Below are 21,071 nucleotides of genomic sequence, written 5' to 3'. Positions count from 1 at the left end.
CTGACGGTCACATTAATAATCAACATTAACAGGAATTTCAGTATATTGTGAAGCCCTTTATTTAACCAGATTCATGACTACATCAATATAAAACGATCAATATCTTAAGGACAAATTATGTAAAGAGAAAACAAAGCTGCAGTGAGCTTTAAATTAATCATCTACAGTAAGTGAGACAAGGCAGTCTGTTCAACTTCTCCCAAAAAAGGAGTAAAAGTATAACAACAAATACAACCTGTGCGTGATCAAAATGTAGAAAATGTCAGGATGAGGTTGATCCAAAGCAGACTCGGCTCCTCCTCCAGCTCTTTGAATATATTCTTGAAAGTACTCTTAAAACCATGTTGCAAATGGTTGCTAAAACACTTTAATATGCAATGGTAGATGGGCTGCTGTTCTCGAACTATATGCAATGAAGTCCATACATTTATTAGCCATGTGTTAAAGTATTCTTCAAGTTATTTCTTTAACACATGGCTATACTTCTGTATTGTGTTGCATTGGTTGGGAAAATAACAGACATGATAATAGGCACATACAGTACAAAAATTGTGTTCATAAATGCACAGAAACTGTACACATCAATCAAAGATAGACAATCAAACTGGCACTCGCACACATACACTTGCACAACCGCACACAGCATTATTTAGAGTTCTGGGGTCATCTTCAGAGTGAGCTGACGGCGTACTAATTGCTGAATTCCTGGAAATCCTCTGGGATAGTGTCTGTGGAAGTAGTAAGAGAGAGTATCAGGAGATAGAATCCAAAACTAAAAAAAGGCCAAGCTTATTAACAGCTGTAGTCTTGTTATTAAGTAAAAATGATACAATATATATTCTAATACTGTCTCATTTTTCAGGCAGTTATAGTTTTAAAGGAAACAAAGAAAATAGAATCATGAGCTTCCAAGTCCTTACTGGACTAAGTGGATTTTGGATGAAGGCTTTCCTTACCATTGCAGCGGTATTTCAAATTTGACCAGATGATGTTTTCTTGAGAGAAGCAGAACACACCGAGTCGTCCTCCTCTCATAGTTGTGTCAATAATCACTCCGGAGTCTGCTACCAGCTCAGTTCCCTCGTAAAACCGTGCCCTAAAAACAGAAGAGGCGATTCACTGTTTTATTTAAGTCTTTCTTGATTGTTCTATTGATAAGTGTTGTACTGACCATTTCATGAAAGAAACCCATTCACATTTTACTATAATTATATAGATGGGAGCCAGAAGAAAGTTAGCATAACTCAGCATACTGAGTGGAAACTGGGAGAAACAACTAGTGTAGCTCTGTACTAAGTCTAACCTTACAAATTCAAACATGTACATTAGATACACGAGATAAACAATTTTGATCAAAAGTAGGGAGGAACGGGGTTGTACTAAACAAAAACCTTCATAAAGTGATACAGACTTAGCAGTACCAATTTAGCTTGTCTGTAACATCATTTTTTAGATTTAGATTTAACAATCAACATTTAGATTTAACATTTAGATTCAGCATTTGGATTTAACAGTGATTTAAGCTTAGATATATTTGTCACAAAAAATATAATGTGAAAATGATCACAAATATTCTTCTAAATGAAAGGAAGAGACTTGTTACCTTCAGTGAGAAAATTTTTTTTTGTCCTTGTTAATATTGTTTGGGCTAAGCTGAGCTAGAAAATGATTGATAGTAGGTTCCAAAATGTTAAAAACTACCTTCATCAATCGCTAAACAAGTATCTACAACATTATGCTGTACCTGATGTATCCAACTTGTGGGCGGTGCTGCAGGTACCATCGGTAGGACACCTTGTCCTTCCAGCCTACATTTCTGGGGTCCTTCCACAGCAGACGCACCTGATCATTGGTGTCTCCTGTGTGCCAGAGCGAGTTTCTCAAGTGCTCCCCAGGGCCTGATCTAGACTTCACAGCCTGACAAACAGTCAGACGCAGAGAGAAGTGAGGGATGTGGGATGTGGAAGCAGACAACCAAGAGGCAGAAAAGTGGAAAATATGTCAAGTGATAAAAATAGTTTGTCTTCCACTTCTGGGGATTTATGACATGATTTGTTTCTTCACCTTAAGCTGGATGCCGGGCTCGGCCACAGCTCTGAAGGGTGTCGCCTGCCAGTAGGTCTGCTCAGTCTGTTTCCACATCACCACATAGAAGGAAGATGAGTCTTGGTAGCCAAAGATGAAACCGGCATAGTCATCGTCCGTCACTGTATTCACGTGGAATGTGCCCTCAAAGTCCACGCCACTGAAAGCAGTATAACCTGAACACAGAAAGTGTTTGTTAGATCAATATGCTATTTTAAGTGTGGGTTTTCTTTTTTGGACTTTTTGCATATTATTGACATTCAACCAAGATGATGAATATCTTACCAACAGCAAGTCCAGGGTCACTGTTCATGGTCTGAACAATTTCCATTCCCTGTACAGGAAAGAGAGAAAGTAGCAGATGAGGTATGTGTACTTTGACACCCCAAATTGCAATCGAGTTGTTAACACAGCATTAACATGTCATCACTTCTAAAGTAGGTAGGGGGGAACGGGGTTGGTTGTCACACGGCTTGGTTGGCACACTCGTTATATCTTGCCACCAGATTGCACTGTCTCTCAAATTGGGGTATGGACATTTCCAGAATTGGGATCAGAGCTCACCTACATAGTCTTCTCTGGAGTAAGACAGCTGAACTTGAGGTGAGAGGACTTTTGTGTTTTTCATGTCAAATTGTAAATACTCAGCTCCTCAGTATTTTAAACTCTGGGTTTATAATAAAACAAGTGTTACTCTTACAAAGTGTGAGGGGAAAGCTATAGTTTAGATTTTTATTAGCTAGCTAAGTCGTTGTTAGATGGTTGTTAGCCTTGATGCTAGCAAAAAATTCCAGTTGGGGTTGGTCGTCACATTCTCTTTGGGGTTGGTTGTCACATGTAACAACCAACCCCTATGTTGGCAAAACCATGCATGGTGAAATTAGTTGGAGTGAGCAGACCCTACATTTGCCATCACTGTAACTCAGACAGTGACTGCATGTAGCCTAGTTGAGGAGGCCATTATTGTTCGGCCTACTTGTTTTGTTCTTTATGTTGTTATATAGGCTGGCCTAAAGATGTGTTTCCTGTTCATGGTCCTTGCTCACTTTTTGTTAAAATGCATTAAGTTATGGAGGCCTATCACTTGTCAGTGCAATTAAACTTTCAAATTCAGTTCTGCCTTCTTGCCTTTTTTAAAAGATTTTTCCCATTAAAATACCATTGTGACAACCAACCCCATAGTGTGTGACAACCATCCCCGTGATGGGGTTGGTTGTCACAATGTGTCAGAGTGTCTTTGATAGTTAATTGCCTCTTCGTTACAATGAGTTGGAAAATGAGAGGGATACACATTTCAAGCCAACACCTTACACTTCAATTTAATGTAGGAATGACCATTAAAGGATGTTTTCATGATGAGCAATCATCAAAACAGTAAAAAGTGTGACAACCAACCCCATTCTCCCCTACTGCATGTTTAACCTACAAAACAAAGTTATCAACCATTTGGAGTGGTAATACTGACACGTGTAATCTCGATTCATAGGGAAAATGCAGTATATACTTGCGTGGAAGTTCTCTGTAATCTCACCTGATTCAAAACAACCCAGTTTGGGTCAATCTGTGCATCACCCTCAGGATCTAGCACCACCGTCTGGTAGGCCCTGAAGTCAGTCAAGGTAACCTCAGCGTTCTCAGGGCAGTTGTCAATCCTGTCGATCACTTTGTCCTGGTCAAAGTCGGACTCACAAACATCTCCAACTCCATCATCTGAGACACACAAGACTTACATTTAGATCTATATAGGATTTAGACTGTCTTACGGTCAATAAGGCGGTGGATTTCTGTATCATGATCACAAGTGTAGGCAGCATTTCATCAGTATGCAAAGTAATTCTGTCCTTTCATAGCTTTTAAAACCAATGTGTTTTCTACCTCGTCACGACTCGGAGATTTGAAACCAGCTTCAACAAAAATGTCACAAAGGCGGGCCTCCAAAGGAAATTGATGTCTCTTTTTGAGAAGCTGCAGAGCTGCAAGGTCTGAATACAAATTAGCCAAAATATGCTGCCAAAGTGTAAAAGAAAAGTCCTTTCTTAAGGTGCGATTCACATTTTAGATAAAGAATAAGGCTGTTTGCTGATGGGCTGTTTTGAAGTCTACCCTTTTCTGCATCCTGTTTTGTGAATGCTTTTCAAGAATCTGAAATTTTCATGCTGCTTGGTAACTTCGCCAAAATAATGTCATTAGAAGTTGAGAATAAGTCTCATAAGATGGGGATCCACTTTGAAGGGTCGATACACTAATACTATGTATGAACTACAGCTACTACAGCCATTTTACAGCTAGACTCTAAGGTGACATATCATGAAAAATCAACTTTTTAATGGTTCTCCACCTGAAATATTTGTCCCTGGCATGTCTACAAACCCCCCGAAAATGAAAAAAATCCATTCTGCCCCTGTTCTGATTTCTCCACCCTTCTGTAAATGTGTGCTGAAACGAGCCGTTTCAGTTTTCAGTGTTTTTCCTACGTCATAACGCCATCCGGTCTGTAACGGAAGTCAGAGCTTGGAGCTTGTTCAGACCATAGACTGTATAAAATACAACTCAACTCCTCCTCCGTTTTTCATTACCTGCACACATGTGTGCTAACAAGGAGCTTAGGAGGGAGGCATGCTAGTTGTAGGCTGTCTTAATAAACACAAAGGGCGGTTTTACTCCCCACAACTGCAGATTTGAAGATCTAGTGGATGATTTTTATTTTTCATGGATAAGTGCTAGCGCTAGTTAGCATAGCCACATAGCTACATGTTCGTAGCTGTGTACCAAGACACACGTCATACTGACAAATAAAACAACAAGAAACACTAAATCTGAGACCAATCGTTCAGAAAGGTCCTGCTGCAGGAGCCTCTCCATCAGGATCAGATTCTGGATCAAATTCAGAGGGTTGAAGTAACACGGGTCTGTGAGCAGCCGTGTATATTCAGCCAACATGTAAACATTAGATCAACATGCTGGAGAGCCGAGGCCACATCCACTTCCTTAGGGTGTGTGGTCAGAGAGCTCATTCTCATTTCTCAAAAAGAGCACAATATGTCACCTTTAAGGTCTCAAAATTGGTGGTTCTTGACATGAAACATGTTATACTATCCTTGGGTTTCTCAGTTTGTGAAATCAGTACATGTCTTACACAGTGTTTACTAATTTAGGGCTCCAATTATTGCTATTATTAGCTTATGCCAATAAATACAAGCCACATGCCCAACTTGGTCCTGGAATTGCATGGAAAGATCAGCAAGAAAAAGTTCAGTGAGAATATGGACATGTACATTAAAAAACAAGCATGTAGCACATTGAGCAGGTTTTCAGACGGAGAACTGCCGTCTAAACTTTGATTAAAACTGATTTGATTTTGCATACTCACTGTTGTCGTCAGTCTGGTCTGTGTTTGGTACCAGTCTGCAGTTGTCTGGTCCCGGTGGCAGGGTGTCAGGGATGCCATCGTTGTCATCATCATCATCACACTCGTCACCCATTCCATCTTTGTCAGTGTCCAGCTGGGAGCTATTGATAACGTGCGGGCAGTTATCCTTGGTATCCTGGTGACCATCGCCATCACTGCATGGGGATATGACATGATGACATGACGCAATCAAAACCTATGGTCGTAGTTTTAGTGGGGTGAGGGTGGGGGGGTTTAGAGAAATTGCTATTTTTACCTGTCTTGGTTTGTGTCACAAGAGTCTCCAACCAGGTCATTGTCAATATCAGACTGAAACAAAAGCACAGAGTTCACTTAAAGCACCAATTTCTCACACATGAAGAACACAGACCCCTATATTAAAAAACTTACTTAAGAGAAAGTTTTACTGGAAATAAAAAAAAACACCAACACTATTGGGCTAATTCTAACCACAGCTCTCTGGCTCAAACTGACCTGGTTTGGGTTGGGGATGTCGGGGCAGCTGTCACAGGCATCTCCAACTCCATCTCCGTCACGGTCCTGCTGGTCTGGGTTCTTGACTAGCTGGCAGTTGTCCAGGAAGTTCTTCAGGCCTGCTCGCCAATAAGCAAGAGGTATCTGTCAGTGTTGTTTAGCACTCTGGGTAAATTCATTTTAAATAAAGAGGATATTTAATGTAAGAAAATGCATACTAATTTTATACGTTGGCTCGGGCAGGGTCAGTCAGTAAGTGTCTAGAATCAAAATGTGACTATTTTCAAATATGCTCTTTTACAGTCTTAATACTTACCAACCTATTTTTTTTGTTTCAGCTTTTTTGTTGTGATGATTTTATACAATTTTCTGTATCTTATGGGATGTGAATTTTTGGCTTTTGGTCTGATAAAGAAAAATAAAATGTTTTTTTTTTTACATAGACCTGTCAGTTAATAGGTGAATCATCTCAGATTGCTAATAATGAAAATAAGAATAACTACTTAATTACTATGTGCAGTTGTCGCCAAAAGGGAATGACCATTGCGTGGATTTAATCAGTTAAAGTTATTTACTAGAGCAGGTAAGACAATCACTCTTTCCATATATTTTTTTCAAAAACTCTCACACTGAGCAATTAATATTTAATTAAGAAATGCATTGCTACATTGATACATTACAGTGTAACCTTGAATAATTACCTGGCTTGTAATTTCTACTTTCCCCTCTTGGTTGCACTGTTGCACTTCCTATTTGGTGAACACCATTTTGAGTTCAGATGCTTTTTCCATTCATCGCATGGAGGCAGCAGCAGCACCACAAATGAATAAAGGTCAAGCGGCAGCGATAAGGAAAAGCTATCTTCTCTCCTGTGGGGCTTTTTGAGGTGTAATCATGCTGCTGGATGATCAAAGCTTGTGCTAACTCCAGGGTCAGACTGCTGTTGGCCTCAACTTTTTTTTCTTTTTTTTCTGCAGTGCTGTTACTCATACCTAAGCTGGTTTTAAAATATTTTTTGCGTCTACATAGTAATATATTTCTACAGCATGTTTGGGAGAACTACGTCTATGTGAGTGTGTATTGTATTATTTAATGCTGAGAGGAAGTGTGAACAGAGAACAGACTAATAAATTATAACAGTGAATGCCTTCAGTGATCCTGGTTATATAAGCATTAACGTCAGTGTTAGTGATGTAATTTCTCTCCATACCATCATTATCCATGTCGTCATCGCAGGCGTCCCCTTTGCCGTCACTGTCGGTGTCCCTCTGGTCAGGGTTCTCCACCACGCGACAGTTGTCACAGGCATCGCCATGGCTGTCCTTGTCACTGTTCCTCTGATCCACGTTGGGCTTCAACCAGCAGTTGTCCTGAGACAGACAGAAAATATTCACAGTATTAGTGTCTCTCTGAGTGTATAAGCTTTTGTCTTCATCTTCTGGTTATCTATGCAAACGTCCTTGCAAGCAGGAAGGTAAAATAATTAGTTAATCAATAGAGAGAAAATGAATGTATAATGAATTTAAACATTTCATGATGAGCAAGATGACAAGATTAATATAACAGTTATATGAAAATGGAAGAAACAGCAAGTTAGCATAGCTTAGCAGAAAGACTGGAAACAAGGGGAATAATTAGTATTGCTCTGTTCAAATGTAAAAAAGCAAAGCATTATCCAATTATAAAAGTATGAAGCTCATATATAAGCACATTATATATTATTTTCAATGCATACAAAAACCAAAGGGTGTAAACCATAGACTGTAAAGCTCGGACCAAGTTTCAGTGAGGCCACCCATGGGTTTCTGAGGCAGGTTTTGATGCCCATAATGGCAGTTGATATAACTTGTTGTAGTGATTATGCTGATACAGAATGGTAAGTGGCCATTCTTAAGTATCCAAAACAGTGAAAAAATAAGTCTTTATGTTCCAAACTTATATATATTTTTTAAATATTTCAGTTTCATTCATTTTAGACTTTAATCAGACTTCTGAATGTCACACCAGTACAGTGTAGTTTTTTTGTTTTAAAGTGGTTACATGAACTTTAGCGTTAGCTGCGCTACACAAATGTTACCATTAGCTACGCTACTGAAGCGTTAGCGTTAGCTATACAAATGTTGTTATCTATGTATGGTTCCTTGAGGACGAGCTTATTCATGAAATACATTTAGAATAAATAGATTATTTATTATAAATAAAATAAATACATAAATGAAACAAAGAATATTTTACACTATATTGCTATCTATAATTTTCACAAGCTTCAAATTTTCCAAAATTTGATAATGATGATCACTTGATTAAAAAATTCCCACCAACCTGTTCATTCAGAATACCATCACCATCTGCATCCTCATCACAGGCATCACCTTTGCCGTCTCTGTCAGTGTCCTCTTGACCGGAGTTGGGGACAAAGATGCAGTTGTCCTGTAAGGAGATGTCATAGTTAAATAATTGGATAAAAGGCTCCACCAGTCATAACTCTGTTGCTATTTGAACAATTTTACAGATTTGTTACCTTTTTACAGCTTGGATCTTTGCATTTGAGTTTCTCATCCGGGTAACCATCAATGTCGGTATCTTTTCCGCACAGGTTTCCATTTCCTGCCCAGCCGATTCCACACTGAAAGAACAAATAAAACTCTTATGAAGAAATCACCTAAAATTCTGATTATGTGGAATTTGTGTGTTTGTAGGTATAAAAATATTTGCTCAAAAAATCCCACCTGACAAGTGATAGACCCGTCCCTCTCTACAGAGCACAGTGCGTTGACATCACAGGGGTTGGTCAGGCTGCTCCCGCAGCTGATCTCTGGCTTGCAGCCCTTCATTTGATCTCCTGTGAAACCTGTCTTACAGGTGCCGCATTGGTAAGAGCCCTGTGCAGGAATGAACACATCTGTTTTTTCTTTGGACAGCTAGTAGTAAGACACATAAATAAAATAATTGTTCTACCCAAGCCCTTTATAGTTTTCAGATTTTTCAGAATAACAATAATCTTACCACAGAGTTGTGACAAACTGAGTTTGCGGTGCAGCCTCCGTTGTCGGGTCCTTTGCATTCATCCACATCATCACAGACCTGAATTTAACAACAAGAAAACTGTAAACAGTAGTCCTCGAACAAAGTAGTTGTGAAAATGAGAACAAATGAATTCACTTTCTTTCTATTTGATGTAAAAAAAACACAATAGTTAATATGTGTCTTCATAAAGTACAGATTACATGTGCTTTACTTCAGTATACTGATCCTACTTAAAGACCCTGTGAGGAGTTTGGAACTGGCTGAGAAACAGACTGAAAATGATACCGGTGCCTCTTTGAGACCTTCAATAGCAAACACCTTCTCCGTTGTCATTTTGAGTGCCTGAATGCGCCCTGAGGGAGTAGGTGTCAGACCAGATGACGGACATCTCGCTCCAGAAAAAGCCTTTATTTGACTGTTTTCATGGAAAATAATCTCATTCCCTGATAAAGTTGACTGTTGGAAGACAACAGGATGAGGTTTTTGTTGAAAACACTCCTTTTGTATGTATAGGATAAGAGATAAGAGGTATCACTTTGTCCACAAGGGGGCGTCAGAATCAATACAAAACAAAAGTTCCTCACAGCAGCTTTTTTAAGTTTTGCGTATCAGTTCATCTAATTTTAGGCAGAATAAGTGCTGTTGAGGATTTCGGTAAGATAACAAAATGTGCAGTATTGTTGGTAAGTTTTAATGACTGAATCATAAAGGTGGTAATTGCGAGGCAACTTCCAAACAATATAATGATATTATGCCTGATTAATAGGGATGCACCGAAAGTTCGGCCACTGAAAAATTTCAGCCGAAAATGGCCCAAAAGCGCATTTTCGGTTTTCGACTGAAACAGAATGTTGTGATGACGCAAGCAAAAACCGTGTCTGGATTGCTTTGTGCAAAAGCGAGTCCTGCAGCGCAGATCATGAGTTCCCCACGACATTCACTTCACACCAGTGGCAGTGGCGGTTCTGGGGAGGGGCCAACAGGGGCCAGTTTGTTCTCAGTCGGTCCTCGCCCTTCTCAGTCTCTTTTGTCAGGGTTGAATGTGTCCCTCTGACAACACCTTTGGCCCCAGCCTGGCCCCCCCAGTAAAATTGATCTAGAATCACCACTGACCAGTGGGTCTTAATAGAGAATATTCCCTCTCTTCTTGCCCCCTTTGAGCAGCTAACTAAAGAGATCAACTCCTCTGATGCATCTGTAGCAGACGTTATTCCTTTAATTGCAGCACTAAAGCGTCTTCTAAGCAAAGAGGATGAACGGACCACGAAGTGAAAACAATGAAAAGTACACTCTTAGAGTCTGTCAGCACACGTTTCACCGAGATCTATTCGGATCCTCTGCACTTCATCGCGACTGTACTTGATCCATGTTATAAAGATCATTACTTGGATGTGGGAATAAAGCAGCGTGCACGAGAAATGATCCAGGCCGTGATGGATGCGGAGAACCCGCTTGGAGACGGAGAACACAGCGGCCTAGGGGCAGGGGCGTATCCAGAGCTTCCTAACATAAACATAAAAGCTTACAGGAGCGGAACTTGCATTGCTCCCTGCATTATAACCTTCTCTCTCTTGCCCCTCCCCCACCCCACCACCACCCCACTAAAATTTAATGTACAAAATAAATCCACAGAAATTCGAAAGCTGTAATCTCAAGATTCACCTTGTAATGTCTTGTTGCTTTCTCACATGGGGAACTCTTGTTATAAAGATGGTAATGTTTGACATATAGATTTAAAGTCAAAGTTTTTTGCCCACTCTCCACTCACCTGCTTGTTGGTCTGGGCAAACAAGATGCCCACACCTTCCACTGCCAGGCCAGTGTAGCCCAGCGGACAGGCGTCACAGCGGTACCCAGGGGCTGTATTCACACACTTCACTCCAGGGAAGCAGGGGTTAAACCGGCACTGCAGAAAGGAGCACATGAAGCCCGTTAAGGCTCTTACGTCTTGGGTATAGTTAGTTTATTAATATGTAGCTCAGTGTCACAGTATAGAGTGAAAGTAGGCTGTTGTTGCAAAAGCCAAACACCCTTTGGATTTACCAATATCCTGGAATGTATCAGAAAGAATCGATGTTACCTCTATTCAGAAAACAAGCATTTTAGAAGTAGTTTTCTTCACCCAATGCGGGTAGACTTGACAATGCTTACGTTTTCCCTTCTCACAAATTGGCATGGTGTTTCAGCTGAAACTCATTAATTGCAAGGAAATCCCAAGAAAATAGATTTTTTTGGGGGGGAAGGCTTAGAGCTGAAGTAAGTCAAAGTAACGCCTCTGTGTAATTTACTATCTACTGTTGAACTGAAACATACAAGAAATATCTGAATAGGTGCTACTCTAGAGGATGGAATAAACCAAAAAAGTGATAGCAATCATTTTGCAGACATAAAGTGGTTTAAAACTAACTGAGGGCTACATCTGTATTATCGGTATGCATATAGTCGTCAGCTGGTGATGGCTTCTGAGATTGGCACAAATAACTAGTCAAGTCTTTCACAAAATGTCAACTTTAAATTTCCTTCAGTAATAGTTGTCACTTTTACAACATTAAAGAGTTTTAACTAAGGCTGTTCAAGCAGAGCAGATTTAGGCAAGACAAACTAAAGTAACAGATTATAAATGCAGCATTGTGATTATGCAATCATCAACCTACTTCTCCTGTGAGATTAAAAGATTTTTACACAATTGAATCCTTGGATTTATACATCTGACATGAGATGTAAATATCTGGTCAATCTGCATGCTTTTGTTTTCTTCACAAATGGTCCTTAAGAAAAATAATTGCATCTAAAGATCATAGTGCATATGATTATTTGCCTGAAATCTATGTTGCATGTTATTTCTCCTCTGCCTGTCCTCATTTCCGGTTACCTCACTGTGCTTATTAAATACTTTTAATAAGCCCATCCAATATAAACAATACCAACTGCATTCCCAGTTCACTGATTTGTCTACACAGTGGCAGAATGTCTGTGTGGAAATAGACAAACTTTTTTCTCATGAGAGCAACAGCCTCAGGCTCAAACTCACCTCATGGGGAATGAACACATTTGCATATTATGCAACCACCAATTACATAGCTGTATGTCCTCTTTTGGCACAATATTAGAGGAATTCAGCAAATGTTGGCTGATGGACCCACACAACAACTTTGCTCATTGATCAATATATTTATTACTCGATTTTCATGGGTTTCTAACGTCAAAGAACTGTAATACAGTAAATCTCTTTTATACTTGTTTGTGAGCCAAACTCATGCAAGGTGTCTGCTGCTGCCAAAAGATGCCCTTGAGGCAGCCTTGCTGTTTACACTGGAGGCTTGGGTGGATTTAACAAGCTGTTAGTTTCAACATTTAAATTTTGATCTAAATCCAGAATATGAACATGTTTGATCTGGATATATGCATCAGTACAAGTGATTTTTTATCTTTACAAGCCAACTTTTAGTACAAATGTACCAATAGTTTTAATTGGCACAGTCAGTGTCAGTTAACTCATGATGTCTTCTTTAAATCTGGTACTTTTGTCCCGTTAAGCACACCATAGTTAAGCCACTGCAGCATCTTCCTACTTTCTGTCATGGAAAATAATGACACCACTGTGCTTTCAAACAGCACTTTTCACTTTAGAGACTCCCAGACTATGGGGTGCCATTTGTAAAGTTGTGCACACTGAAAATAACAGCAACAATTCTCAACATTCAACATTCAAAACATCATAAAAAATTGGGATTTTTTTTTACTCAACTTTTTATCACATTTAGAGCAATATCTGTTATCTTCTTCACATTTAATTTTTTTGTGAAAAATATATCTAAGTGACAATCACTGTTAAATCCAAATGCTAAATATAAATATAAATGTTAAATACAAATATAAATGTTAAATACAAATATAAATGTAAAATACAAATAAAAATGTTAAATTTTATATCTTAATGTTATATAAAATTATACATTTTAAATATACATCTAAATGTTAAATATAAATATAAATGTTAAATTTTATATCTTAATGTTATATAAAATTATACATTTTAAATATACATCTAAATGTTAAATATAAATATAAATGTTACATTTTATATCTAAATGTTATATAAAATTATACATTTTAAATATGCATCTAAACGTTAAATATAAATGTTAAATGTGAAATCTAAATGATAAATGTTGCTCAGCAGTCCTTAATATTTAGCTAATATGCAAATTCTCATATTAGTCTCACTCAAGTGAAAGCTTTATAAAGCAATACAGACTTAGCAATAGCATTTAGCTTGTCCATACCATTCACTGGGTCAGTTCTGTCTCTGAGCATTGTGAAATCTCTTTATGGCCTCCAAACTGCCTTTCTATCCTTTTGGGATATCTGTATCGCTTTATGAAGCTTTTATTTTTGTACTTCCGCTGGGCGGCAGCGTGAATTTGTATGAGGCGCCGTTAGTACCAAAATGAATTACTTTAAAAATTAATCATGTGGCAACCCACACTATCTGTACTGTTCAGGTTATGAACTGATGTTGGGTCAAAGAAGAGTAGAAGTGGATTTTTTCACACACACACACACACACACACACACACACACACACACACACACTGAACCTTACTTCGTCCACATCATCACAGTTGAAACCATCCCCGGTGTAGCCATCAGGACACGGTCCACACTCCACACCATCCCCTGTCTCAATGCACATATCATCACGGAAACACACACCTGAGGTACACCTAGGTTTTACCACTTCAGTGCCACCCAGACCTTTAAACAACAAAGCAAAGCACATTTAGTTCAACATTTGTCAATTTATTTTTTTGTGAAACAAACCAAAAGTAGCAATGACGTCATCTTACCACAGGCCTGACACTCTGAGATGGTGTTTCTGAGAAACGAGGTCTCTTTGACCTGAAAAAAGGTCAAACATAAACAAGTTTATATGCAGTCAGGCAAGCTGTCAGGGAGGTCAGGAGGGGAAGAAGCGGGATTAAGTGGCCTCAGAGGGACTGTTAGAAATAGTTACCTGCTGAATGAGGACATCTTTCAGCTCATTTATCACCTTAGTTAACTCCAGCATTTGATTGGACAGCTGCTTTGTGTTGACCCCTAAGAGAAAGGGACTGTTATTTTTCTTGACTGAAGCAGGGGTGGGGGATTCTCTGAAACTGCTCTCAAGTCACTCTGACAAACAATGACTGTTGTTTTCTTACTGCCGGGATTGTTGTCCCAGGAAACATTTGGCCGTCTATGTGGGTGTTAACTTCCACTGAAGGACACTTACCCAGACTCTGGACGGAGTCTCTTTGTTGGAAGTGGCAGTCTTGTATTGAAGCAACATTCTCAAACGAGTCCCCAACCACCAGCTTGAGCTCGTCTAAACTCTCCTGTTAAGATAAAACAAGAGGATCACTAAGCTGTTTGGTAACGTAATCCATTAGAAACAGACATATATTATTGAGTAACTCTAGGATTTTTGCAGGCTTTTCAAGGAATGTTTCAGCAAAAACTGAGTAATTTCACCACATCTTTTAAAAAATGTTGATGTGCAAGTTACATTTTGCAAAGTACATGCAACCTTGGTTACTGTGCCAAGTGAAATGTTATCAAAATCTCTCTCTCTTTTTTTTTAAATTTTTTTTTTTACAAAGGTTCTAAGAAAACATGCTGTAAAGTATTCATCTAAGGGTTAGGGTTATCTAATTTATCTTATTTAAGCTTCAGAGCAGTCAAAATAACAGGCACAAATTAATTAGAGTTTGAAGCGCAGGTTACTCTTGAACATTGTAGTCAAAGCGATATAATCAGTCAATCAATCAATCAATCAATCAATCAATCAATCAATCAATCAATCAATCAATCAATCAATCAATCAATCAATCTTTATTTGTATAGCTTCAAATCACAACAAACGTTATTTCAAGGCACTTTTACAAACATCGGAGGTCTAGACCACTCTATGTCAAATTATGAACAGAGACCCAACTTCAAGACAGGATAAGACTCAGTCTTACTCCACCTTAATCCATCATGAGCATTGCACATCGCAATATTTAGCCAGTTAGAGTGGCGAGGAAAAACTTCCTTTAACAGGCAGAAACCTCAGGCAGAACCAGGGTAATAAGAGGGTCTTTATTTTTTATTCTTTATTAGGGTCCCGATTAGCTTCCACATTATAGTTGCTAGTCTTCTTGGGGTCCACACAACAAAACAAAAATAAGAAAAACAATAATTGAAAATCACACGGTATCCATAAAACAAAAATGCAATCGCAGCCAACTATAAAAATCTGAAGTGAAAATGCAAAATAGATGAAGTATCTTAGCAAATAAGCAATAAGTAGACTATTCCAGGCAGAGAGACCTCTGAAAAGATCAGTTCTCAACATACAATTAGTTCTTGGACTTGGTGTTAGGAGAAAACCAGTGTTCACTTGATTTGTTGTATGCCCATGATTAAACCTGAATATTTTAGTTTCTCACAAAAGAATTTTGGTGTGTTAGTCTATATAACAGTTTGAATACATGAGAGAAGACGTGAAGACAATCTAGCAGCTCTACTCTGTACAATTTGAAGGTTTTTTTTATGTTTTTCAGCAGCACTTGACGAGATAAGCCGACAGTACTCAATGTGTGATAGAACAATGACCCAACGAAATCTGACAGGACAAATGAAGGAACAGATCCAGAATATTTCCTTGAAATAGCAATTCCTTTTCCCATCTTGTAAACAATATAATTAATCTGGTCAGACCAATACAGTACATTATCTATTTTGACACCAAGTAATTTGGTTTTAAAAAACAAAGGTTTTTCTTTAGTTGTTCAGCCTTAATAAGAGACTAATTAAAGACAACAAGAAGAATTACTCTCTCACTCTACAATGTATCAGCACTGCCACACATCAATCACGAAACCTCTGGTTGATGTAAAGTTAGGACCATATACTGTATATACAGCTGTAAATATGGATGACATGCTTCCATCTGCCACCATTGCACAAATAGTGAAGCCAAATACTGCCATGATGGACTCTGACATGCTGAGCTAGTAATGTTCAAAAACATTCTGACTGGTGCAGCTTCAGTTGCAAGAATTGAAGTCAATGCAGAAGTGTTAAAAACTGCAGTACCAGAAACCACATACACACAAATTCAAGAAAGACAATCCTTACAGCAGCAATAAACTTTCGGGGTGTCCCGATCCGATATTGATCGGATATCGGTCTGATAACAGCAAAAAATCCAGTATCGGATTTTATCGGCCTGCATCTAAAATCTCCAATATAAGCACTACGATATAAGCAGTCCATTCCAGACTCCGCTCCAGCACTTCTATCCAGCAGTGCCCGGGTCCAGCATGCAGAGCCCACATGATCACAACAACAGGTGTGCTATGAGTAGGAGTGATGTCGGCCATGTGGCAGTATTTTTCGTTTAAGTCCGAAAAAGACGTTGCAGCTGAGTGCAAAACTTGTCATGCACAAGTTTCCCATGGTGGCACAGAACCGGGGAAGTTTAATACGACCAACCTCACATTTGAAGCAACATCACAAAAAACAGTATGAGAGTTTTCGCAAGCTACGTCTGTGAGTCCACTGTTGAACGTAAGAACAATCCTTTACATTACTGGAGAGCAGGCGTGGAGTTATTATCTGAGGGGCGCAGTGTTAGCTTGGTCTCTACCTGCAGCAGGTGTGCTTTATGAACCAGCTCTCCCCACCTCCATGCATCTGTCTCATCTTCATTGATGATTTTTACCCCTGGTGTGCGTTAGTGACAAAGACACACCCGGGGGACGTCTGTTTAATATTTGCCGTTTGACGTGTTTGCCGCTCTCACTGTAAAAAGCTCGGCGTCTAGAGCTTGATTTAATGCAGTTTGGTGAAACATCAGACACATTTAGTAAGTTTGGATCAACTCCTTGTCATCAAAGATGCAGATGCATTTCAGAGTGCCGTGAACTGACTGTCTGTCAAGTGCCTCTTTCGCTGCGAGGTGCATTCCGGGACTGTTGTAAAAGTGCAATACAGCCCTTATATTGTGTCCATGGCATTTTTATTTGAATCAAGAGAATCAAAATATCTTCATATCAAGAATTCTTTCTTTTTACTTTTTAGCAGTGAGAGGCTGAATCATTTAACTTAAGATATTACACCAAAGTGTTTTATTTATTGTTCTCTGTTTGAGTAATATCCCTTGATCAAGGCTTTTCTAACATTCCATACTACAGAATAAGTATTAAAAGTATGTATGATTCGTTCTGATATCGGATCGGACCGATATTGATATCAGCCAAAACTCAAGGCTGCAATATCGGTATCGTATCGGAAGTGAAAAAGTTCTATCGGGACACCCCTAATAAACTTGTTTACAGCCTGGTACAAAAAAAATGTGTTAAGTCTGAACAGCTAACCTAAAGCGGCAAGATATTAATATTATGAGTTTCTCATTATTAGAGGCATATCTCACATGATTGACAGGCGGGAATACTGTAGCTGTTAACTAAGAGGCTCAATGCCCGCCTCTTTACCTCAAACTAGATCGACAGCAGTTACGTTGAGTTCAGCATTTCCAATATGGCTCCCGCCGACAATTAGCTTCAAAACAGCTGTTCAGAAACAGATGGGTGACATAACGGATTCTAGGTCCATTATTTGTACAGTCTATGGTTTTGACATCACTTTGGGGAGAAGTTGTGCTGTCCACCTTCTCAGATAGTTAGGACACAGCCCTTGATTGAGCATCCAACTGAACTCAAAGCATCACTTCCTTATAGCAGTTTTCAACCCAAACAATGGATAAATAATTGGAAAGGGCATTGAGTATTCAATTGTCTTTTATAGGCCTGATTAGATCCTTTTTGAAAAAGAGGTGATCACGATAGCTTCAGTTCACAAGCACAAAGAGGTCTTTGGCATGCAGGATTAAAAAAAATATTTGAGGTACAGCTAAAACTGTTTGATGTTTTGTACTACACTGCAGACCTAAAACGATAAATGTGATGATGATAATGATGTTGGTCACCTAGGTTCTTTGACCAAATTAGTAGAAAAGTTGCCATGATTGCACCAAAACAAGTATGTGCATGGATTAGTTGATTTTGAGTTGATAGTTGCAGTTTAAACACGGTAACTTCCTGAAGGAGCTGGAATACTTTCAGAGTTGGTTTACCTGATCTCTTGCCTGCATGATCTTCAGCTCCACTGTACCGTAACCTGCTGGTAAACCCTGGAAGGCAGCTGGGAGATCCCTGACCGTCTCTACCAGCCTGCAGTCCAGATGCAGCTCCACCCCTCCTGGCCCCTGCTGCTGTAGCCCCTTCAGGTGGAACAACAGTCGGTGTATTTGGCCGTCTGCCAACACCAGGTTGTTGAAGGTTACTGAGCTCATCCTCTTGTCACTCCGCAGGTATCGTAACACAGCTTTGAGAGGACAAAGACGGGAGAGAGGAAGCGATGGTAGTGAAGGGGAGATAACAGAGGAGAGGGATTTAGAGGGAGCATTCACTGTAAAAGGTTGATTAATCTAAATTACAACAAGTCTAAAGCTGCACTGGCAGTTCTGCTGGGATGTGCTGCAGCTTGGTGGGGCTGTGAGATAATTGTTTATATCTTAATGCATTCAACCAAACACAATAAGGTTCAAAGCAGTTCAAATATTTTGTCTTGTGCTGATCCCACCAACACACCCAAACTCTGACCTCTTTTTGTAAGACAGATAAAAAAGACCATGCTCCAACCAAGGAACCTTAATCTCAAAAGACATGTTTTCCCTGAAACCGGACCTGCATAATAGCATGCACAACATGTTGAGCCTATTTAACTCCATAGTTAACTAGGTGAGAAATTTACGGGCTGAGAAAACAGAACATTAAAAGAAAATCACAGGAAATATTTTCTAAGAGTAAGGAGCCTACCCGGAGGCTACTGGAGCAAATTTGATTCGAAATGGTACCCAACAAATCTTTTTCAACCTTTGAAGAGTTAGGGTTAGATGTTTTCATGTGTAGTATTTAAAAGATCTTGCTGTTAGTGTGCTTTAAATTTAAGTTTCCAAAGCTGTGAGTGACATTAACTAAATTAAATCCCTGCCATTGTTGGGGGCAAAAGTCACTACATAGGGCTACAAATAGAGCTTGTAGTGCCTAATTACCCCTCTAGAACGCTACGCTCCCATCATGCAGGCCTGCATGTCGTACCTAAAATCTGTAAAAGTAGTATGGGAGGTAGAACCTTCAGTTATCAGGCTCCTCTCCTTTGGAATCAGCTACCAATCAGGGTCAGGAAGGCAGACACCCTCTCTACTTTTCAACCCCAACTCAGTCGAGGCAGATGGCTGTCTAACATGAGTCTGGTTCTGCTTAAGATTTCTGCCTGTTAAAAGGAAGCTTTTCCTCTCTACTCTTAAGATTAGGCTTAAAACTTTCCTTTTTGATAAAGCTTATAGTTAGAACTGGCTCAGGCTTGGACCAGCTCTTATGCTGCTATAGGCTTAGACTGCCGGGGGGGAACTAGCACACTGACACGCTGGGATCCTATTCCCCCCCTCCATCACTTACTTTAACTCTCCCTGCCCCATTAAAGTTACTAACCATCGACCTATCTGGAGTCCCTGAGCTTCCTTGTCTCGTATGTTCCCCTGAGTCGTTGCCTTAGATGTCCAGCTGCTATGGACGTGCCGGACTCCAGCAGCAACAGCTACTACTACAACTACTACTATCCGTCTCATCACTATCATCTCTCTCTCTTATTCTCCTCTATCCCTCTTTCCAACCCCAACTTGGTCAAGGCAGATGGTTGTCTAACATGAGTCTGGCTCTGCTAAGTGTGTATCTCTGTGGTTTTATGCTTTTACTTGACCCCTTTTATTTTAAACTGAGTCCTCTAACCCCATGTTAACACATAATATTTATCAGAGCAGCTTTAAACTGCAATAGCACCTCTTTCATGTTTTCCTACCTCTGTTGAGTTTCCCCATCACAGTGAACTCAAAGTACTTGCTGTTGTCCCTGGGGTTGTAGAGGCCAAACACGGTGGTCCCAGTCTTGGGCTGCAACTTGAAGGAGGTGAGGATGAAAGCCTCGTTCACGCCTTGCTCAGCCAGACCCCCCTGCAGTAGGTCTGGCAGGCAATCAGGCGATGTGAGGAGATCATAGACTGGTGATAGTTATGGGAAAGAGAGAAATTGAACAGACACGTGAGAAACTGATGGCGAGATATGAATATTTACAACCCGAAGCCATGCTTAGATCCCAAAGTAAACACACACTGAGTCAACAAGAACAAGATGATGATATTGACCCGGGGATTGTTGCTCCTGCAGCACAAATCTTGGCAGACTCAAAAAAAGCACAACATTGTGGATATTGAAGCAAACATACTAGTTGTAAGGTGTATGCTTTTATAATTTATTTGTTAGCTCCAACAATGAAAGACAATGAAACACACGTGAGCTCCATTTCTCACCCACAGTTAGCTCTTACCGGCAGAATTTAGACATAACTCCTGACATGCCGCTTAGTGGAAGTAAAACGCCAGAGAGACAGCGTACGCTTTGCTTATGGTTAGACTCTTTTTAATAAAGTGACTTGGGAGCTGGAAAGGCTACGAGAGGATGTGCAGTGAATCTCTAGTCTGCCATCTGCTCACATCATGAATGCACAAGCAGCCTGAAAGCAGTCAGCGAGGTCCACTGTCATGTGAGAGCAAAATTGCTCCCAAATGCTAGCAGAAATTGTCCGTTGTCAGCCAAGATTGTGAAGCTTGATCCCCAGATGAGATCTCCCCCCCCTCCTTTTTTTTCTTTTACTTTAATCTCTCCCTTCTGCCTGGGTCCCTCCTTTTTTTGTCCGGCACATGCTGTATTTTAGGATAACACGGGGGATTTAAAAATGTGTGCAGTTAAATGTGACTAAGCCACTCAAAGAGCCTGTTCACATGGTGTTGTTAATATTGTTTTCAGCTAAAATCAGACAAGTCTTTTTTCTCATGGGTGCCAGGATAACCTGATGAATCCTTCATAAACATATAGGTGTGTTTTACATCATTTGATCCAAATTATTAACCAATCTTAAAAATGTACACA

The 21,071-nt window shown here is 39.6% G+C and overlaps 1 protein-coding gene across 1 annotated transcript; it reads right to left on the bottom strand.

The window, feature by feature from the left end:
• Positions 1-35: 35 nt before the first annotated feature.
• Positions 36-19,989, bottom strand: thbs4b (thrombospondin 4b). Its single transcript, XM_034710272.1, has 21 exons — positions 19,946-19,989; positions 18,159-18,409; positions 14,271-14,373; positions 14,013-14,095; positions 13,846-13,897; positions 13,602-13,753; positions 10,764-10,901; positions 8,975-9,052; positions 8,698-8,850; positions 8,490-8,594; positions 8,291-8,398; positions 7,179-7,338; positions 5,969-6,087; positions 5,751-5,803; positions 5,456-5,649; positions 3,617-3,795; positions 2,371-2,419; positions 2,065-2,261; positions 1,745-1,917; positions 957-1,096; positions 36-728 (listed from the first exon to the last, which is right to left on the bottom strand). The coding sequence occupies exons 1-21, from the start codon at positions 19,962-19,964 to the stop codon at positions 691-693; spliced, it is 2,544 nt and encodes an 847-aa protein (XP_034566163.1). The 5' UTR covers positions 19,965-19,989; the 3' UTR covers positions 36-690.
• Between the last annotated feature and the right edge of the window lie 1,082 nt (positions 19,990-21,071).

The sequence above is a fragment of the Notolabrus celidotus genome, chromosome 19 (genome assembly GCF_009762535.1).
Source record: "Notolabrus celidotus isolate fNotCel1 chromosome 19, fNotCel1.pri, whole genome shotgun sequence".
Classification (NCBI taxonomy): Eukaryota; Metazoa; Chordata; class Actinopteri; order Labriformes; family Labridae; genus Notolabrus; species Notolabrus celidotus.
Note: the sequence above shows the minus strand (reverse complement) of the source record. Positions and strands in the feature narration are given on the sequence as shown.